General features: G+C 42.6%; 1 protein-coding gene across 6 annotated transcripts in view; it reads left to right on the forward strand.

Moving 5' to 3' along the window:
- LOC126426814 (protein brambleberry-like) overlaps positions 1–23,361 on the forward strand; it is a 207,469-nt gene that overhangs the window by 178,907 nt on the left and 5,201 nt on the right. For all 6 annotated transcript variants that reach the window (XM_050088818.1, XM_050088822.1, XM_050088819.1 and 3 more), the window contains exon 12: positions 1,126–1,313. In XM_050088818.1, the coding sequence (XP_049944775.1) occupies positions 1,126–1,285 (160 nt within the window). In that variant the 3' untranslated portion in view covers positions 1,286–1,313. The remainder of the gene's footprint in view (positions 1–1,125; positions 1,314–23,361) is intronic.

Consider the following 23,361-nt stretch of genomic DNA (forward strand, 5'->3'; position numbering starts at 1 on the left):
AGGCGTATAGATAGTCATTTTTTCCCTCGCTCTGTTTGCGACGGGAACAGGAAAGGATACGACTAAAAAGGTACATTCCGCCACACATTGTACAGTGGCTTGCAGCTTATTTATGTAGGTGCCGGTGTTGTTTAAATTTTGCGCGCTTCTGCTACACACACACACACATACACCTGCCTTCTATTTGTGGGTGGAGTAAATGCACTGTGAAATAGTATAAACATGTTAATATGGGTTCCAGAACTGACACATGGATAAATCATTTAACCAGTGGTGGTCCACCTGGGATGTCCAATACACTGTTCGTTGTATTTCCTTTGCATATAGTTTAGGCTGGTAGCTACTTTCAAGCAGTAGCTGAATATAAAAAAAAGTGACACACTGTGTGGGGATAATGTAAAAGCAATAACATTGTTGCCAAAAGGTGTATACCCCACAAAACCACATATAGCTATTACAAAAGCAAATGTCATATATCGTGTAACAATGCTTGCCAGCCAGTGCTAGTGTGATACAGACCAGGGACTCCGAATATCTTAAAAAGTAGGACACCTAACACACGGGGTACACAACTGTATGTAACTGAGAACTGTTTACTGTATTGATGTTTGTCTGCAACAAAGCACTACCCAAACAAATTTCACATTCCAAAATGTACTTTATGGCGTGTGTGAGGTCTGTCGTGTCAAACTAACAATTCTGTATGTGACAGGTTGAAATAAGCAACTTCTCTGAATAATATCAGTCACACACAAAACACAGGGAATAACATGTTGGTATTTAACGAGTACAGAAGATAGCCACAAAATAAAGTGCACTTACATTACAGCAAAATGTCGTAGAAAATGATAGAGGAGAGTGGTCAAAAATTTTAACTCAGTGTCGTATTCAGTGTGAAGACTGGTTCGGTGCAGCTCTCTGAGCTACTGTATTCTGTGTGAGTCGCTTCATCTCTCTGTAGCAGCTGCCTCGGAATGTCCTATCGACTGATCCTCAATTTAATACATAGTGAAAACAAAAAGCAGTAATATTTCCAACTTCTGTACTCCTGTCGTCCTCAGTCGCATATAGTATTAAGTAATAAAATGCGAAGAGCAGCCCGTGACTGTATTTCCCTCCCGACAGGGGGACTCCCAGCAGTGGGAGCCGGCGGACGTGTGCAGCGGTGACGAGGACGGGCCTGCCGTGCCGTAACCCTGCTGGCGCTCTCTCGCCCTACTGCCACCGGCACGCCGAATCTGACGGTGTGTCTGTGGTCGACAGCCCATTCGCCAGGAGTCGGTAGCCCGGGGAGTGTGTGCCATCATTCCCAGGTATGTTTTGTCCCACAAGCAGAACACGGTGATTGCCGTCACCCAATTTCCCAGGAACTTCCCTCAGTGGAAGGAGAGATAAAATGAATGAACATGGGTCTTCTCAGATACTATCTAGTATTCCATGCCAAGTGGTCTAATATCGAGAAATGTTCCCACATGACCATCGTGGATTTTGATGAAATTTTGTATGAACATTCACACATGTTCTCAGTGAACACTGGTAAAGCTTCAGTTTCAGAAATTCTATACTTGCAGAGATATAGTCACTTGTTTGAAACTATAGCACAGCTTCCAATAGTGCATCCTTGAATTTTCAGCAGCTTTGAGATGAGATATCTCTGTAAGTATTTGCATGAAAGAAACAAAACTTGGCCATCTTATACAACTTTTAGAGCTCTTTAAAGTAAAATATTAAGAAAAGGATTTCTGAGCAATTTTCACATATATAATTTGAAGCAAAAAGGCGAACTTTAGTTTTTTATATCTCCAAAAGTAATTGTGGGATGTACATGAAACGGTGCACACCATAACTCACCAACACAAGGTCTTAGAATATAAAATTTCATTCTCCTATTGCTTTCCATTATTTCACAAATCTAGGGTGAAGTTGCCGATTTTTCAAAAAGTGCTAAAAATGGGTATTTTTAATCAAATTTTTCAAAAAGTGTTTTGTCCAAACTCTTCTAAAGTATGGTCATTAGAAAGAGCATATTCTAAACTATTTGGTTTTGCAATGCAAGTATATAAGGCCCTAAAAAGTAGCATCATCAAAGAGGCACACTAGAAGTTTGAACACATTTTTCTGGCACTCAAATTATACCTGAAACCTTTTATTAGGGAAACATGTGAAATTGGTTGGTTAAACATCTAAGAGTTTTAATTTTGTACTTAATCACACTTAAATTTAGCCTAATACCTTGGTAAATACATAACCACTAGTTTCACAGAGAAAATTCACAAGATTCACTGTTTATAGAAAATGTAATGGCAACAATTACTTTAACAATCAGATTGTTTCATTATTGTGAGCCTTGTTTGAACAATCAGTATTTCAGTGGTGTGTTTGCAGCATAGTGAGTGGGTTCTCTTGACTGAGTGTGGCTTCTTAAGTGCTTGTTAAGTAATCTAATTTACAAAAAATTGTTTTGATTGTGTCTTTTATAGCATATATCTCTTATTAGATTTTTTCATTGGTACTATACATTGTGTATAATTTCATTCAGTAGCAATGGATACATACCGATCGGGCCACACTGGACACGAAGCAGATGGTAGTGGATGAATTTATTGAAGATGTAAAAAATAAAATATGGAGTCTGTCATGCTATCATTACATTGCCAAGCATCAAAGCTTGCATCTTAAAGGCCTTAAATGTCATCTGAAAGACGAAGAGCTTGTTGTCCTAATGGATTTTGCAGAAAATTATTCTTTTATCATTCAGGATGCTGTGCAAGGCTTCCACTGGGAAAATAGTCAAACAACAATTCATCCATTTGTTATCTACTTTCGTCAAAATTAGAAAGTAGAATCTTTAAGCTTTTGCATTATCAGTGAACGTTTGCGACGTGATGGTATTACAGGTCACGTTTTTATCAAGCAGCTCATCAAATATATAAAAGCACGGTTTGCACAGATATCCCACATTCATTATTTCAGTGATGGCTCCAGTGCTCAATATAAAAATTTCAAGAATTTCCTAAATTTGTGCTATCATAAGAGTGATTTTGGAATGACAGCCGAATGGAATTTTTTTGCTACTAGTCACGGGAAATCACCTTGTGATGGGATTGGAGGTACAACAAAGCGGTTAGCAGCAAGAGCAAGCTTGCAACGGCCACTTAATTGACAAATTCTTACTCCCCTATATCTGTTTCATTTCTGCTCTGAAAACATTAATGGAATTAAATTTGTTTTCGTCAGTAAAGATGAAATTGAAAAAAATATTGTCACAAGAAGAGAGGTTTAAACTTGGACAAACTGTAGCAGGCACTAGAGAAAATCATCACTTTTTACCTATTGATGAAACAACAATTCAGGTCAGCAGAGTTTCAAATGATTGTTCATCTTTTCTAGCTAAAATGGGTCACAGTAATGAAGGAGGCATATCAATGTCTACTCTCCAACCAGGACAATATGTTGCATGTATCTATGAAAACGTGTGGTGGATTGGGAACATCTGTGAGACCTCCACAGAGCAAAGGAATGCATTAATAAACTTTATGCACCCACATGGTCCAGCAAATTCATTTTATTGGCCACCAAGAAGTGACAAGTGCTGGGTTCCGGAACACCACATTATTGCAGTTATTCCCGCTCCATCAATAAATTCATCTGGCCGGCAATACACCATTCCTCTTGATATTCATCAGAAAATTAATGTAGCATATCAAAAATTGAAATAGGCTAGAGGAAACAATCTAAGGGACCCAAGAGTGCCTTCTAATTTTACACAGGGCACTTAAATAATTTTACTATGAGGCTTGGGAACCTGTGTAAAGAAACCCTTATCAGGCTTGGGATCCTGTGGTAAAGAAACCCACCCGTGGCTGTTGTTGCTAAGCTATCAGGCGTGGCCCCTATGGCAGTGGGAATGCTGGTTTTCTCAGGTGAAATGAAACTAGCAGTGGTTAAGCCACCATGGACCTTTGCAACTCATTTATACACTTCTTTTCCATCAGTAAGCTGGTGTTGTTCATTAAACAGGTAACTAATAGTTAGATGATTATGCAAATAAATTTTACGATTTACATTCATTCTTAATAATAATTGTGTGTGTGTGTGTGTGTGTGTGTGTGTGTGTGTGTGTGTGTGTGTGTGTGTGTGAGAGAGAGAGAGAGAGAGAGAGAGTGGGGGGGGGGGGGGGGGTGACAATTAAGAAATAACATTGTTTCTATTTTTATTCTTTTGCTATTTGGACTTAAGCTAGGTACTATTCATCAGGACTTCTTATTTCACTTATCCCAGACATTAATAAACATGTATAAGGCAAAATAAAAGATTTCAGGTATAATTTGAGTGCCAGAAAAATGTGTTCAAACTTCCAGTGCACCTCTTTGATGATGCTACTTTTTAGGGCCTTATATGCTTGCATTGCAAAACCAAATACACTTTCCTAGATAGTTTAGAATATGCTCTTTCTAATGACCATAGTTTAGAAGAGTTTGGAGAAAACACTTTTTTGAAAAATTTGATTAAAAATACCCATTTTTAGTACTTTTTGAAAAATCGTCAACTTCACCCTAGATTTGTGAAATAATGGAAAGCAATAGAACGAAATTATATATTCTAAGACCTTGTGTTGGTGAGTTATGGTGTGCACAGTTTCATGTACATCCCACAATTACTTTTGGAGACATAAAAAACTAAAGTTCGCATTGTTTTTTTTTAAAAAACAGCTATTTTTTCGCCAAACTTTGCTTATCTTTATGAAAATTGCTCAGAAATCCTTTTCTTAATATTTTACTTTAAAGAGCTGTAAAAGTTGTATAAGATGGCCAAGTTTTGTTTCTTTCATGCAAATACTTACAGAGATATCTCATCTCAAAGTTGCTGAAAATTCAAGGACGCTCTATAGAAAGCTGTGTTATGGTCTTCAACAAGTGACTGTATCTCTGAAAGTATTGAATTTCTGAAACTGAAGCTTTACCAGTGTTCATTGAGAACATGTGTGAATGTTCATACAAAATCCACGAGGGTCACTTGGCAGACCACTTGGCATGTGTCATATTTAATCCATAAATGCATACATTTGAAAGTACATGATACTAGAAGCAAGAAAGCATCAGTCAGGGTGTATACGACCGGGGAGATCCGGGAAAAACCCGGGAATTATTTCATCCGGTAGAAAACCATGAGAAAACCGGGAATTTTTTAGAATTCCGGGAATTTTTCGTTGTTTTAGTTTTCAGTTTAATTTTTGTAATTTTGACTGGTAAGAATCGATATTCTAACAAAGGATATTACTGTATCCTGCTACTGCAGAATAATACTGCAACAATAGAACGAGAAAAAAAATATGAAAATAAAACATAAAGTGCATAGGAAATGCGCCATATACAACAACTAAACACAGTGCTCATACAAGCTGTTTGCCAACAGCAGTGTCAAAGGCTTTAGGAAGACTATGCAATGCTTCATTAACAACAAATTGCCCCGGTTCGGAAATATCGTAGATCCGGGGCTGATGTGCAGAGCAGTTATAGTGGGGAAGTGTGTAGTCTCCACATGACCCATGTTTGCATTTAGTGAATTTGCTGTTTCCTCTTCGTTTACTGCTCTTACGTCAAATGAAAACAAAACGGATTTCTGTGGCCGGGAGCTATCAAGTGAATTAAAATACATTCACATAATTACGGAAGGCTAATATATGTTATTAGTTTCAGATTTTATTTTATTTCCACTTTTCTGACAGTCATGCATTAATCGCCTTGTAGAACAAGGGAGTCAATGTGTTTGAAACGAAGTGTTTAGTTCCATACTATTGTCTAATTTCAACTTCTCGCTGCATTTCTAGTGCACGTTTTCATCTTCTAGCACATAAGGCATTATGCCATAATAAAGAATCAGGAGTGAGTCAATACAGTACTGGTACTCCAAGAAAATTTACATCCCGAAACCCACACTGAAAAGCTCAATATCAGGTCGAGGCCTACTTCGTTGCGAATCTGGATATACGAATGTGCTCTTTAAGTATGCACTTTAAATGTACCATTTTAGTATGGTTCACCAAATTCCGATGCTCTTGAAGTATCCTCTGATGTCTTGTTTCTTTTGCGACATAATGTAAGATCTTTTAATGTTTTACACATACGAACATACAGACTTTCTGCGTCATAGTAGCTGCCAAAGCGCGGTGGCATCTGTTATCTGGCGCTCTGTGACAACTACTGAAACGGACAGGTCGCGGAAAAATATTGATAGTGCTACGGGAAGCTCTCTCTCGTCTGCGGTAGCTAATGTATTTGTGGAAAACTTTGAGGACAAGTCACTGGACTTGGCTAAAAATTTTCCTGGTACATTTGTGTGATCTATCTTAAAGTGTAACACGCACAAAAAATATCAACATTATATGTGAAAGCTTAGCTTCTCTTGCAGCTGATTAACCTTAGAGACCAATATTACATGTGAAAGCTTTGGTTTTCTTGTAGCAACACTATGTACTTTAATTTAAAAAATCAACTCTTCCTGTTTGTATATCCGCACTACTTAACAGTGATGTTGCTATTAGGTGACTACATCACCTTTCCTGGAGTCTGAATATCCGCTCTCATTGGCTGGCGAGATCACGTCACATGAGATATGACTGGCTTATAAAAGCGCATCACAATGTCGATTACAATGGGTCGGAAAGTAACCTGCGGTGTTTGGTGGAATTCGAATTTATAATTTCGTAATACGAAAATATGCAGCATACTTGTTGCTGCACATCAGAAATCTTTCCTAAAGGGGTTTTCTTCCCTGAGTTTCGTTTACTAAAGTGCCGGGAAATTCTACGCCCGTATATAAAAACATAACCATTCAAAAGGATTGATAAGTTTTACAGTTCCGAGGGAAAATATGCTGTCACTTAATAACGCGAAAAAAGTATGTTTTCATCTGGGAGAAAGTGTATTTTTAACCGGGAAATCCGGGAATTTTTTTTCCTTGCCCACGTATACACCCTGCTCAGTATACATAGGGTCGAAAATGCATACCTTAACAGCTACAAACAATTTTTCATCTTCTGTACTGTGAAGCAAATCTCTTCTATTGAAAGCTCTTTCCTTTCCATATTTTAGGAAATGGTAATGAGGACCAAACCAAGAAAAAAAAAGTCCAGTAAACATGTGCTCTGAAATGCATATCCTAAGAGCTTTGCGCATTGCTCATCTTCGCTACTTGAAAACACGACTCTTCTAATGAACAATTGCTCATAACTTTTAAGGTATGCATTTTAAAGCAAATGTTTAGTGGACATTTTTTCTTGTTTTGGTCCATACTACTACTTCCCAAATTGCAGTTGAAGAGATTTGCTTCACAGAATCGAAGATGAAAAATTGCTCGTAACTCTTAAGGTATGCATTTTCAACCCTATGTTTACTGAGACTTTTTTGCTTCTAGTACCATGTAATTTCAACTGTATGCTTTTACGCCATTAATTGTGATACACCATGTATTTGTTATTATTATTATGTAGTATTCTGCCTAGTAGCAGGTCTTTGTATGGAGAATCTCTGACAAAATTTGAATTCTTCCTCGTCCTACCGTTCTTTTAATTTTCCCTTCAATGACTTTGTGTATGAACCCTCAGTGTCTAACAGTAAGTATGTGTCCAATCTAGTTGGCTTTCCTCTGAAGAGTTGTATTCAGAATGTTACTCTTCTCTTCTCAGTACATCGTTATTCATCACCTGAAGGTCCACTTAATCCTCTCCATTCTCCTCCAGACCACATTTCAAAACTCTCAAGGGTCTCCCCCCCCCCCTTTCCCTCCCTCTCATGGTCCATGTGTCTGCTCCGTACAGTGCAATGCTCCAGATATAGCACTTCACCAGTTTCTTCCTTAATGCCAAGTTTAACTTCCTGGTCAGCAGATTCCTCTTTTTATTGACTGCAGTTTTGGCCATAGCAATTCTTGTTCAAATTTTGACTGTGGGCATTCTTTGTCATCAAATTTTCCAAGTACTTGAACTTTTCACGCACTCCAGTTCTCAATTACCGATGGTTACCCTCAAAGGTTTCTTCCTTTTTGATATATGCATAATTTTTGATTTTTCTATATTGATTTCCATGCCGTATTTCGTTCCAGTTTCCACCAACTGGTTCACCGTGTGTTGCAGTTGTCTTCGATTTTTAGCAAGCACCACCGTGTCATCTGCATACTTGATGGTTTTGATGAGGTGTCCTCTGATACAATTAGCTTCAGGACTGTCAGGCAATTTCCTCCTGCTGTAGGATTATGTCAGGGATCTGCTGTCTTACCTCTGCTCCTCATTACAGTTGTGGATACAACCAGAAAGATCTGCAGAAAATTGCACCCTGGACATTACTGTATGCTGAAGATACGCTATTGGCCTTTGAAGATGAGACTGACCTGCAAAGTCAACCCCAAGCCTGAAAGAACCGCCTTGCGAAAATAAAGGGTGTGCCAAAATTAGCTGACACATTTCAAGGCTAAATAAATTTCAGAAAAAGTATGTGACAAGTTTTGTTTCATTCTCATTTGAAAATACATGAAATGCCATTGTAGTTGCAGTAATTGCTTCTTTTTAAAAATATATCTATTAAGTGAATACCATTGTTGTGTACACACTGATGAAGGCATTAACAAAAGCGATCCATCACTAGGCTGATCATTTCTTGTGGAATGGTGTCCACATCATGTCGAATAGTGTGTTTCAGTTGGTCATAGTGTTAGGACAATAATTGTATACCTTCGATCCGAGATAGCCGCAGAGTGAAAAATCTCGACGGTTTAAGTCAGGTGCCCAGGCAGTCCGACTGATGTCACAGCGTAAGGAAGTTAAACGACCGGGGAATACCTCCCTCCCCACTGTCCAGCGAGCAGTGTGGGCTGTTAACCCATGCTGTTGATGTCATACATTGCCCCTATTGTCAATTTCATCCAGTTTGGGCCTTAAGATCTCTTAACATCTCACAATATCGCTCTTTGAGTTCGCAGTCATCGTAACATTGTCTCATTCAAAGTAATGACGGGCCCCAAAAGCCAAAATCTGAAATTGCACACAACACAGTCACTTTAGGGCTACATAAATGTTGTTTGTGTAACTACCGAGGATTGTTCTCCGCACAGTTTCTGAAATTTTTGTTATTAACAGTGCCACATGTGGGATATGTAGTTGATTGACCAGACACACTGCTGTGTGATTTTCCCAGTCCCAGTCTCTGTCCCTCAGTTCCTGTGCCAGCATCATTTTGCAAGGATCAATTGCAGTTGGAGAATTCTTCATACACTGTGGTCTGAAAGCCCAATTGCAGCAGCACGTTTGCGCGCTGAACAGTTCGGAGGTTGACGAGCGGGTGCTATTAACGCTGCTTCTCATTCAGGAGTTCTTGCGGTCTGAGGTCACTCAGATTGTTTTCATTTCAGTGTGAACAGGTACCGTGTTTTGTCGACAGAGTCAAAAAGCTCTGAGTAGTGGTCACCAACTCATTGTTTTAGATGCAACAATGAAAATGCAATACTTGCCAGTCCAGTTTTTTATGGCAACTGAAAGTGGCCCATTATTTTCTCTCCGATGCTCCCTCGCTGCCTTTTTTGCTCCCCACCACCATACTGCATCTACTCACCGAGCCACTACATTCGAAAGTGTTGTGAATGTCGTCATCAGGATGTACGCAAAAATGGCACTCACATAGCTGACATCATGTTTACAAAGAAGTAATACTGTAACTGCAATATCATATACTTTCAGATGTGAAAGAAATAAAACTTATTTTATACTACACTATGTGATTCCTGGCTTAAAAGTTCGTGGCGCCTTCCATCTGTAATCCTGGAATTCCATATGGTGTTGGCCCACCCTTAGCCTTGATGACAGCTTCCACTCTCACAGGCATACATTCAATCAGGTGGTGGAAGGTTCTTGGGGAACGGCAGCCCATTCTTCACAGAGTGCTGCACTGAGGAGAGGTATTGTTGTCAGCCGGTGAGACCTGACACGAAGTTGGCGTTCCAAAACATTCCAAAGGTGTTATGAAGGATTCAAGTCAGGACTCTGCGCAGGCCAGTCCATTACAGGGATGTTATTGCAGTGTAACAACTCCGCCGCAGGCCGTGCATTATGAACAGGTGCTCAATCGTGTTGAAAGATGCAGTCACCATCCACAAATTGCTCTTCAACAGTGGGAAGCAAGAAGGTCCTTAAAACATCAATGTAGGCCTGTGCTGTGATAGTGCCACGCAAAACAACAAGGTGTCAAGCTCCCTCCATAAAAAACATGACCACACCATAACACCACCACCTCCGATTTTACTATTGGCACTACACACGCTGGCAGATGACGATCACTGGGAATTCGCCATACTCGCACCCTGCCATCGGATTTCCACGTTGTGTACCGTGATTTGTCACTCCACGCAACGTTTCTCCAATGTTAACACTCCTTACACCAAGCAAGGTGCCATTGCGAACCTATCAGCGTGATGTGTGGCTTACGAGCAGCCACTCGACCCTGAAATCCAAGTTTTCTCATCTCCCCCCTAACTGTCACAGTACTTGCGGAACTTTATGCAGTTTGGTATTCCTGTGTCACGGTCCGGATAGATGTCTGCGTTTTACGCATTACGACCCTCTTCAACTGTGGGCAGTCTTTCTAAGTCAACAGATGAGGCTGACCTGTACGCTTTTGTGCCGTACATGTTCCTTCACGTTTCCACTTGACTGTGACGTCGGAGGGAGTGGACCTAGGGATGTTTAGGAGTGTCGAAATCTTACGTACAGACCTGTGACACAAGTGACGCGCAATCACCTGACCACGTTACCACGTTCGAAGTTCACGAGTTCCGCGTAGCGAAACCTCCACTTCTTTAAAGAATGCAACTCCTGTGTATGAAGCAGCTTGAAACATCTGGTTGCATTGTAAATGAACTACAGTGTTAAATATTTGACATCAAACATGTAAGTGGGGGAAAAACTGTGACTAATTTATAAAACAATTGCATGCTCAATAACATATAGTGATCAAGTAAGAAATAATTTATTCCATACTAAATCTGATCGAACTACTGCACCTATTAACAGTCTACTGCCTACTGATCGCATCGGAGATGAGGAGTCACTCGAACAAACGTTAGAAAGGGGCTAGTGTGATTGAGTGGGGAGTCGGATCGTCCGAGGTCGCATTAGCGAGGTTCTACTGTATATTTATTAATAAATCGTGATTCAATTTTTAAAATAACATTTCTATTTATTACGAAACACGGAATTAAAAAGAAAAGAAATTGTCGCTTCTAGAGAGATTCGAACCGACAACTGTCCGATTACCAGATTCTTCCGCTACACTCTCGGCAACCGATGGTTGTGTTAATACAATAACAGCACTAGCAAATAAAGCTTTAAAAAAGGGCCTTGTATTGGCTCAAAAAATTGGTGTCTGAGCTCTGAGCTGCAAATTCTGTAATTATATGTGTGACAAATGTTTGGAGAGGGCAGAGCAATTGGTAATCTCCCTCGTTAACGTCCTCTCGAGACTCCTCGGCCATCGCGGTGCCTTACGTGAGCTCTGTTGGATGCACGGATGCCCACGTGAATGACCCCCAGAGCACAGTGGAACTGCCCCCAGCTCGTCTCCGTCCCACAATACAGGTGTCGAGGCGCCGTTCCTCTGGCAGGTGACGGATTCTTCACACCCTCCCACTGGCATCGTGGCAGGTATCGGGACTGTGCGACACTCTGCCACTGCGCCAATGTCCAGCGCTGACGGTCACGTGCCCATTTCGCTCATATGTGCCGTTGCCGTGGTATTAACATTGCCACGTGCACGGGTTGTCGGCGGCGGAGATCCGTTGCTAGGAGTGTTTGCACTGTGTGTTCAGACGCCCTTGTACTCTGTCCGTCATTAAAGTCTGATGTTAGTTCTGCCACAGTTTGCCTGTCCTGTTTTACCGGTATGCCCAGCCTACAGTGTCTGACATCTGTAATGACAGTTGGCCACCTGACTCCACGACATCTGGTTACAGTTTCACCTCAGTTTTGCTACGTGTTGAAGACATGACAAGTTGTGCAGTTTCCAGAATGCTCATGCGAGCCTCCTGGCCCTCACAATCTGCTCTCGATCACACTCAGATTGCACTCCTCCCCCAATATACAAACGGACAGCAGGCTAGCTGACACTAAATGCAAAATGCGTATGTCCGACTGTGTCATTCCCCGCAAAGTGATGCTGCTATTCTGGACGGATTTATATAGTTCGGTGATCGTAATGTTCTGGCTGACCTGTGTGCAGCCTAGATGGACAGTAAAATACCGGGTGATCAAAAAGTCAGCATAAATTTGAAAACTGAATAAATCACGGAATAATGTGGATAGAGAGGTACAAATTGACACACGTGCTTGGAATGACATGGGGTTTTATTAGAACCAAAAAACTACAAAAGTTCAAAAAGTGTCCGACAGAGGGCGCTTCATCTGGCTTCATCTGATCAGAATAGCAATAATTAGCATAACAAAGTAAGACAGAGCAAAGATGATGTTCTTTACAGGAAATGCTCAATATGTCCACCATCATTCCTCAACAATAGCTGTAGATGAGGAATTACGTTGTGAACAGCACAGTAAAGCATGTCCGGAGTTATGGTGAGGCATTGGCGTCGGATGTTGTCTTTCAGCATCCCTAGAGATGTCGGTCGATCACGATACACTTGCGACTTCAGGTAACCCCAAAGCCTATAATCGCACGGACTGAGGTCTGGGGACCTGGGAGGCCAAGCGTGACAAAAGTGGCGGCTGAGCACACGATCATCACCAAGCGATACGCATCTGTCGGACATTTTGTCAATTTTTACCTCTCTATCTACATTATTCCGTGGTTTATTAAGTTTTCAAGTTTATACTGACTTTTTGATCACACGGGATGTCTGGCAGTTTAGTTTGCATTAAGAAACAGAAGGTGGCGAAGTATTTGCATTTCATTCAAACTTCCAAGTTTCATGTCCCTTTGTTAATCACAAAAAACATTACAGGGGGTACGGAGTGGCCAACAGTGATCTGTTCGCTTGTTTCCACTTAGCATTTCGATCTTTCTTCACGGATCAGTCTTTCTCGGCTTGCGATGACATATGTGGTTGGTGCAAACTTCTCTGTCGTCACTCGTACAGTATACTTCTGATTATTCGGGTTGATGGCTGGGAGAAGATGGGTGAATAATCAATATTTTTCCAACGTGTATTCTTTGTCAGAAAGATTATCCAAATTGTGTGCATAAGTACTGCATGCCGAAGCATAAGTACTGCATGCCGAAGTTGACATTTTTTCACGTGGAATTTTGAATTTTTCTTGCAGCAGTAATGTCATTGTACTGAAGCTCCATCTGGCCTATATAGTCTAGAAGAATATCAACACATTACAATGGATGATTAGGACACTGTCTTCATCCCTGTTTTCACATTCACTGTCCTTTTGTTTGTTTTGTCGTGAAGCTGTGGTCACAATTTCCGTGTCACTCATGTGAAAGTCGGGTTCACATGTGTGGATCTTCAACCGCTCATTCAACTTTTCTTGTTCACATGTGTGGATCTTCAACCGCTCATTCAACTTTTCTTCATTGAAATAGTCAAAACTATTTACCCCCATTGCCAGATTCATTAGCTGTGCAGTTGTTATTTCTTCGTCACGGGAACCTTGAAAATCACTTTTTTCTATAGCTCAAAGAATTTTCCGTGATCAAACTAGTTTTGTGTGTGTGTGTGTGTGTGTGTGTGTGTGTGTGTGTGTGTGTGTGTGTGTGTCTTGACTTTCTGCCAGGCATCATCATCATACATCCAACGTATGGCATCTGGAATTCTCAGCTTCTTCCAGAACTCCACCAAATCATCCTCATGAACTAGCAGTCTCAGTAGACCAACCTGGTAGCAGCATTGTACCAATGCTATTGCGGCTTGGTCCATTGTGCGATAAAAACTTAGTTTCTATGAGACCATCATCAGATATGAGATTTCTTTCATTGTGATGTGAAGGGAGTTTTACCAAGCAATAAAACAGCCTTCTGTGGCAATCCTTTCTCTCATAGAATTCATTAAAGTTGGTGGAAACAGCTTTTGAAAATTTCACTATCTATCTATCTATGCTCCTTTTTGGTTGTAATAATGCACAGAGAGATCGTTAGCTGTGATATCCTTGAATGCTCTTTCACTTTGTGGCTTCCAGAAGCACAAGCGGTGGACAAAATTGTAATGGAGTTCTTTAGACAACTTACATCCAGGAGCAGAGCACCCATCGTCTAGGGGTAGTGTCTTTGTTTAGTAATCAAAACGTCCTTGGTCCCAGGTTCAAATCACACCACTGCTTAAATTTTGATTAATAATCAGTATTGGCAGACGAAGACTTCTGGCATTAGAAGTCACCCTCATTCTGCAGCAAAGACATGCAACTTGTATCCACAGGACATGCCTGTAATTGAAAAAGTGTCGTGATGATCTCTCCATTGGCAAAAGATTCCGGAATAGTCCCTCATTTGGATCTCTGGGAGGGGACTGCCAAGGGGGAAGTGACCGTGAGAAAAAGACTGAATAATCAACGAAAAGATAACGTTCTACGAGTCGGGACGTGGGATGTCAGATGCTTGAACATGGTAGGAAACTAGAAAAACTGAAAAGGGAAATGCTAAGGCTCAATCTAGATACAGTAGGGGTCAGTGAAGTGAAATGGAAAGAAGACAAGGATTTCTGGTCAGATGAGTATAGGGTAATATTAACAGCAGCAGAAAATGGCGGAACTGGAGTAGGATTCGTTATGAACAGCAAGGTAGGGCAGAGTGTGAACAGTTCAGTGATAGGGTAACCCTTTCAGAATCGATAGCAAACCAACACCAACAACAATAGTTCAGGTGTACATGGTGAAGTTGCAAGCTGAAGATGAAGAGATGAGAAAGTATATGAGAATATTGAAAGGGTAACACAGTATGTGAAGGGAGCTGAAAATCTAATAGTTATGGGGGACTGAAATGCAGTTTTAGGGGAAGGAGTAGAAGAAAAGGTTACAGGAGAATATGGGCTTTGGACAAGAAATGAGAGAGGAGAAAGACTACTTGAGTTCTTTAATAAATTTCAGCTAGTAATAGCAAATATTCTGTTCAAGAACCCCAAGAGGTGGTATACTTGGAAAAGGCAGGGTGATGCGAGAAGATTTCAATTAAATCACAGTGAGACAGAGATCCTGAAAGCAGATACTGGATTGTAAGGCTTACCCAGGAGCAGATATAGACTAAGATCACAAAGAAGTGTTGATGAGGAGTAGGCTGAAGTTCAAGACATTAATCAGGAAGAATTAATATGCAAAGAAGTGGGATACGGAAGTACTAAGGAATGTTGGGATACGCTTGAAGTTCTCTAAGGCCATAGATACAGCAATAAGGAATAGCTCAGTAGGCAGTACTGTTGAAGAAGAATGGACATCCCTAAAAAGGGCCATCACAAAACTTGGAAAGGAAAACGTAGGCATAAAGAAGGTAATTATGAAGAAACCATGGGTAACAGAAGAAATACTTCAGTTGATCGATGAAAGGAGGAAGTACAAAGATGTTCTGGGAAACTCAGGAATACAGAAATACAAATTGCTAAAAAATGAAATAAATAGGAATTGCAGGGAAGCTAAGGTGGAATGGCTCCCTGAAAAATGTGAAGAAATCGAAAAAGAAATGATTGTCGAAAGGACAGACTCACAATACAGGAAAATCAAAACAACCTTCGGTGACATTAAAAGCAAGGGTGGTAACATTAAGAGTGCAAAGGGAATTCCAATGTTAAATGCAGAGCAGAGATCAGATAGGTGGAAAGAATACATTGAAAGCCTATATGAGGCTTTGTCTGATGAGATAGAAGAAGAAACAGGAGTTGATTTAGAAGCGATATGGGATCCAGTATTAGAATCAGAATTTAAAAGAGCTTTTGAAGACTTAAGCTCAAATAAGGCAGAAGGGATAAATAACATTCCATCAGAATTTCTAAAATAATTGGTGGAAGTGGCAACAAAATGACTATTCATGTTGGTGTGTAAAATGTATGAGTCTGGCAGCATACCATCTGACTTTCAGAAAAATATCATCCACACAATTCCGAAGACTGCGAGACTGACAAGTGCGAGAATTATTGCACAATCATCTTAACAGCTCACGCATTCAAGTTGATGACAAGAATAATGTACAGAACAATGGGAAAGAAAATTGAGGATGCACTAGATGACGTTCAGTTTGGCTTTAGAAAAGGTAAAGGCACCAGAGAGGCAATTCTGACGTTGTGTTCGATAATGGAAGCAAGACTAAAGAAAAATCAAGACACATTCACAGGATTAGTGGACCTGGAAAAACTGTTCGACAATGTAAAATGGTGCAAGATGTTCGAAATTCTGAGAAAAATACGAGTGAGCTATGGGGAGAGATGGGTAATATAAAATACGTACAGGAGCCAAGACGGAATAATAAGAGTGGATGACCAAGAACGAAGTGCTCGGACTAAAAAGGTTGTAAGACAGGGATATAGTCTTTTGCCCCTACTAGTCAATCTGTACATTGAAGAAGCAATGATGGAAACAAAAGAAAGGTTTGGGAGTGGAATTAGAATTCAAGGTGAAAGTATATCAGTGATATGATTTGCTGACGACAATGCTTTCCTGAGAGAAAGTGAAGAAGAATTATATGATCTGCTGAATGGAATGAACAATCTAATGAGTACAGAATGTGGGTTGAGAGTAAATCGAAGAAAGATGAAAGTAATGAGAAGTAGCAGAAATGAGAAAAGAGAGAAACTTAACATCATGTTTGATGGTCACGATGCAGATGTTGTTGTTGTTGTTGTACTAGGCTGGGCTACAAGTTGATATTGTTGTTGTTGTGGTCTTCAGTCCTGAGGCTGGTTCGATGCAGCTCTCCATGCTACTTACTCTATCCTGTGCAAGCTTCTTCATCTCCCAGTACCTACTGCAACCTACATCCTTCTGAATCTGCCTGGTGTATTCATCTCTTGGTCTCCCTCTACGATTTTTACCCTCCACGCTTCCCTCCAATGCTAAATTGGTGATCCCTTGATGCCTCGGAACATGTCCTACCAATCGATCCCTTCTTCTAGTCAAGTCGTGCCACAAACTTCTCTTCTCCCCAATCCTACTCAATACCTCCTCATTAGTTATGTGATCTACCCATCTAATCTTCAGCATTCTTCTGTAGCACCACATTTCGGAAGCTTCTATTCTCTTCTTGTCCAAACTATTTATTGCCCATGTTTCACTTCCATACATGGCTACACTCCATACAAATACTTTCAGAAACGACTTCCTGACACTTAAATCTACATCTATACTCCGCAAGCCACCTGACGGTGTGTGGCCGAGGGTACCCTGAGTACCTCTATCGGTTCTCCCTTCTATTCCAGTCTCGTATGTTAACAAATTTCTCTTCTTCAGAAATACTTTCCTTGCCATTACCACTCTACATTTTATATCCTCTCTACTTCGACCATCATCAGTTATTTTGCTCCCCAAATAGCAAAACTGCTTTACTACTTTAAGTGTCTCATTTCCTAATCTAATACCCTCAGCATCTCCTGACTTAATTCGACTACATTCCATTATCCTCGTTTTGCTTTTGTTGATGTTCATCTTATATCCCCCTTTCAAGACGCTATCCATTCTGTTCAACTGCTCTTCCAAGTCCTTTGCTGTCTCTGAAAGAATTACAATGTCATCGGCGAACCAAAAAGTTTTTATTTCTTCTCCATGGATTTTAATACCTACTCCGAATTTTTCTTTTGTTTTCTTCAATGCTTGCTCAATATACAGATTGAATAACATCGGGGAGAGGCTACAACCCTGTCTCACTCCTTTCCCAACCACTGCTTCCCTTTCATGCCCCTCAACTCTTATAACTGCCATTTGGTTTTTGTACAAATTGTAAATAGCTATTCATTCCCTGTATTTTACCCCTGCCACCTTCACAATCTGAAAGAGAGTATTCCAGTCAACATTGTCAAAAGCTTTCTCTAAGTCTACAAATGCTAGAAACGTAGGTTTGCCTTTCCTTAATCTAGCTTCTGAAATAAGTCATAAGGTCAGTATTGCGTCACGTGTTCCAACATTTCTATGGAATCCAAACTAATCTTCCCCGAGGTCGGCTTCTACTAGTTTTTCCATTTGTCTGTAAAGAATTCATGTTAGTATTTTGCAGCCGTGACTTTTTAAACTGATGGTTCGGTAATTTTCACATCTGTCAACACCTGCTTTCTTTGGGATTGGAATTATTATATTCTTCTCGAAGTCTGAGGGTATTTCGCCTGTCTCATACATCTTGCTCACCCCCACCCCACCCCCACCCCCCTTTCCACCTCCGCCTCTTTCCTTCCCTTTCTCCCCGTCTGGGAGTATGTTTTGTGCCTATGTCCGGAGACGGACACTCGAAAATGTAACACATTCTTTGCTTTCTCTCCTTGCAAGTCTTCGTCCTTCTCTTTTCCTTACCTCTTCTATTTGCCCTTTTCTCCGCTGCGGCGTTTGAGACCTCTCTTCTTTCCTTTCCCTTTGTTTTTCCCCTTTCTCTTTTTTCCTCCCTGTGCGTGTCTGAAGGCCGATCCACGCATTTCCATGTGTAGCCGGTGACGGGGTAACGCGTAATTCCCCGCCACGGGTAGACAGGTAGGACACGTACGTACCCCCTGGTAACGGCCAGCCCCAGGGAGGGGTGATTACCCGAGCTTGATACCTTCCGAAAGTGCCGATTGGTCCCTCCGTCCGTTTCTCGGGAGGTGTGACCTGAGGTGTGAACAATCACCTAAGGCGGGAGTGCCCTCAGAGAGGGCCCCCACATGGAAGGAGCGCCATCAGAGACGCCGGTAATCGTGGGGATACTTTCGCAATGGTTTCCTCATCTTCTACTATGTCTGCTCACAAGCGTAAGTTTAATGAGTCTCAGCCACAGACAGTCCTTCCATCGTTGCCACAGTTCCTTGTTGTTTCTCGGTCTGACGAAGGTCACGACTTCTCCACCGTCAACCCTTTCATTATTCAGAAAGGTGTCGACGCAATTGCAGGTCCTGTAAAGTCTTGTTCCAGATTACGGAATGGCACCCTGTTGTTAGAAACAGTCAGTGCCCTCCAGGCACAAAAATTGCTGCGAACTTCACTGCTACACACCTTCCCTGGCCGGGTTGACGCGCACCACACTTTAAATTCCTCACGTGGGGTCGTTTATACACACTCCCTCGACGGATTGTCCGACGAGGAAATTGAACACTAACTGTCTGACCAGGGCGTAACGGCTGTTCATAGAGTCGTGAAAAGGGTTGACACGAACATCATTCCAACCCGCACTGTCTTCTTGACATTTGACAAAGTTCAACTCCCATCGAAAATCAAAGCAGGCTATGAGATAATTTCCGTTCGCCCTTACGTCCCAAACCCTACGCGTTGCTATCGGTGTCAGCGGTTCAATCACACCAGCCAGTCCTGTTCCAATCTGGCCAAATGTGTTACGTGTGGCAAGGATGCCCATGAGGGTGCTTGTCCACCTCCATCCCCTCGTTGCATCAACTGTATGGGTGACCACGCTGCTTCCTCTAGAGATTGCCCCATTTTTAAGGACGAAAAGCTCATTCAGGAAGTCAGAGTGAAGGAAAAGGTGCCGACCTTTGCTGCTTCAAAATTATTCGCCAGTTGAAAGCCCACTGTGCCTCAGACAGGAAACTACAGCACTGTCCTTGCCTCTCCTCAGACTACAAAGGAGTCGGCCACGCAGACTTGTGACCTCACCTTTAGTGCCACGGTCGTCAGATCGGCCAGTGCAAAGATCGCCCATTCAACCTCCCCACTTTCGCCTGCTCACTCTATGGCCCACCCTTCATCGGGTTCTGCTAAATCTCGAGCCCAAAAGTCAGACACCAAGATTTCCAAAAAAGAGCATACTCGTGACAATTTTTTTACATACCCCAACTTCACAACCATTGGTTTCTCCTTCATCTAAACATCATGTTTCCAAGAAGGCTAATAAGAAACCCAGTTCTTCTCCTTCTCCGCCAAGGCGTGTCTCATCTACAACACCACCTGGTGGCAACCACCTTCGGCCGTCTTCTGTGTCGCCGAGGTGCACTGCTGGCGGCCGATCATCTGGCCGATCGCTGGTGGCAGGAACTGCTCCAGAACAACCTATGGATCAGGATCTACTGCCTTCGGCTGAATGCGGTTCCATGCTGTCGGTCACAAGCTTGAGCAGTCATTGAGTTGACGGCAGCCTTGGTTACATTCCTCCATTTTGTGTTCACTCTATGTCCATTATCCACTGGAATATCTGCGGCATTCGAGCCAATCGGGATGAATTGTCGATCCTCTTTCGATCCCACTCGCCGGTCATCTTCTGTCTTCAGGAAACAAAGCTGTGTCCCCACGACCGCTTTGTTCTCCCCCATTTTCAGTCTGTCCGATTTGATCTCCCCTCTGTTGAAGGCACTCCAGCACATGGAGGACTCATCATTCTTCTCCGTGATACTCTCCATTATCACCCAATTCCCTTAAACACTTCCTTCCAAGCTGTCGCTGTCCGTCTTTCCCTTTCTGGATACACCTTCTCTCTTTGTACTGTATACATTCCATTGTCCACACCAATGGCACGAGCTGATCTCCTTCATCTTCTTGGTGAGCTTCCACCCCCCTATTTGCTGGTTGTGGACTTCAATGCCTGCCACCCGCTTTGGGGATCTCCACATCCTTGTCCGCATGGCTCACGTTTGCTAGACGTCTTCCACCAAGCGGATCTTGTTTGCCTCAACACTGGGGACCCTACTTTTTTGTCTGCCTCCACGACAAATTTCTCTCATTTGGACCTTTCGGTCGGTACTGTTCCACTAGCGTGGCACTTCGAATGGTTCGCCCTTGATGATACACACTCGAGTGACCACTTTCCATGTGTCCTTAGACTGCAGCCTCAACTGCTATATATGCACCCGCGACGCTGGAAGTTTGCCCAAGCCGATTGGACACTTCTTTCTTCTCTAGTGACATTCGATGACCGTCACTTTCCTAGCGTCGACGATGAGGTCACACATATTACAAACGTTATTCACACAGCTGCGGAACGTTCAATACCACGCACCTCCGAATTGCCCCGGCGCCCTCCAGTTCCTTGGTGGAACGAGGCGTGCCGTGATGCAATACGTGAGCGGCAACGTGCTCTTCGCGTTTTCCGCCACCATCCTACTTTGGCGAACTGTATCCACTATAAGCAGTTCCGTGCACGATGCCGTCACGTCCTCCGCGATAGCAAGAAGGCAAGTTGGAAATTCTTTATTAGGTCATTTAACACCTTCACTCCCTCCTCGGAAGTTTGGAGTCGGCTTCAACGGTTATCAGGCACGCCTAGTTTCTCCCCGGTCTCTGGGCTCACTGTCGCGCATGATACGTTAGTGGACCCCGTCGCAATTTCTAACTCATTGGGTCAACACTTTGCTGAAATTTCGAGCTCTTCAAATTACCCGCCAGCCTTTCTACCGAAGAAACGTGCAGCGGAAGTGCAACCTCTTGCTTTTTCCTCTCAAAATCGCAAAAGCTATAATACTGTTTTCTCCATGCGGGAACTCCAACATGCACTCTCTCCTTCTCGCTCCTCCGCCCCAGGACCGGATGGTATCCACATCCAAATGTTGCTGCATTTATCAACCCATAGTCTGCGTTACCTTCTTCGCCTTTATAATCGAATTTGGACCGACAGTACTTTTCGCAGACGATGGCAGAAAGCTATCGTCGTTCCTGTTCCGAAACCTGGAAAGGACAAACATCTCCCCTCTAGCTATAGCCCCATTTCTCTCACGAGTAGTGTATGTAAGGTTTTGGAGCGTATGGTGAATTGTCGTTTAGCTTGGTGGCTGGAGTCCCGCAGTCTTTTTAACACCTGCCCAATGCGGTTTTCGAAAGCATTGTTCTGCAGTTGACCATCATGTTGCTCTCTCCACTTATATCATGAACAATTTTCTCCAGAAACGCCAAACAGTAGCAATATTTTTTGATCTGGAGAGAGCATACGATACCTGTTGGAGGACAGGCATCCTCCGCACACTGTTCTCTTGGGGCTTTCGAGTTCGGCTGCCCCTTTTTCTTCGCAAATTTATGGCTGAGCGCACATTTATGCGCACATTTAGAGTGTGGGTGAACACTACTCTCTCCCGTACTCTCTCCCAAGAAAATGGGGTACCCCAGGGCTCCGTGCTAAGTGTTGTACTGTTTGCCATTGCCATAAATCCAATTATGGACTTTCTCCTTCCCAATGTCTTGGGCTCCCTCTTTGTGGACGATTTTGCGATCTACTACAGCTCAACGGACCAGCCTTCTTGAACGAAGTCTTCAAGGATGTCTCGATCGCCTCCACTCTTGGAGCACCGTAACAGGCTTCCGCTTTTCTCCCAGTAAGACCGTATGTGTTAATTTTTGGTGTCGTACGGAGTTTCTTCCACCTTCCTTACATCTAGGGTCTGTCAACCTTCCGTTTTCAGACGTCGCTAAATTCTTGGGTCTTATGTTTGACAGAAAACTGTGCTGGTCCTCCCACGTTTCCAATCTTTCGGCTCGCTGTCTGCGATCCCTCAACACTCTCCGTGTCCTGAATGGTACCTCCTGGGGAGCGGACCGAGTGGTCCTTCTCTGCCTCCATCGCGCCTTAGTGCGCTCGAAATTGGACTATGGAAGCATAGTTTTCTCCTCTGCTCGGCTGTCTATTCTTCGGCGTCTCGACTATCCACCACCGTGGATTACGTTCAGTGTCTGTTTTTACACCAGCCCTGTGGAAAGCCTTTATGCTGAGACTGCTGAACCTCCGCTGTCCAATCGGCGAGCAGTCCTTCTGAGTCGTTATGCTAGCCATCTGTCTTCCATGCCCGCTAATCCGGCCCGTGACATTTTTTTCGATGCCTCCTTGGATTTAGGGTATGCAGGCTGCCTTTCCTCCCTACTACCACCAGGAGTCCGCTTCCGTCAACTGCTCCATTCTCTTTCCTTCTGCTTTCCTAAAACGTTCTTGACAACCTGGGGTACAGCACTGCCTTGGCTCCGTCCCCGGACCTGCCTGCTCCGTGACCTTTGTCAGTTTCCCAAGGATGGTACCCCTTCACTTGTTTATCGTCGGGCATTTGCTGCTCTACGTGCACAAATGAAGGAAGCCACATTTATTTACACTGATGGCTCGAAAACATCGTTAGGTGTAGGGAGTGCCTATATTGTTGGCGACACCCCAAATCGATTTCGGCTTCCTGACCAGTGTTCGGTTGATACTGTGGAGCTTTACACTGTTCTCCAGGCTGTCCAATACATCCGTCACCATTACGGATACAGTATGTTATCTGTTCAGATTCTCTCAGCTC

Source organism: Schistocerca serialis, chromosome 11 (genome assembly GCF_023864345.2).
Source record: "Schistocerca serialis cubense isolate TAMUIC-IGC-003099 chromosome 11, iqSchSeri2.2, whole genome shotgun sequence".
NCBI lineage: Eukaryota > Metazoa > Arthropoda > Insecta > Orthoptera > Acrididae > Schistocerca > Schistocerca serialis.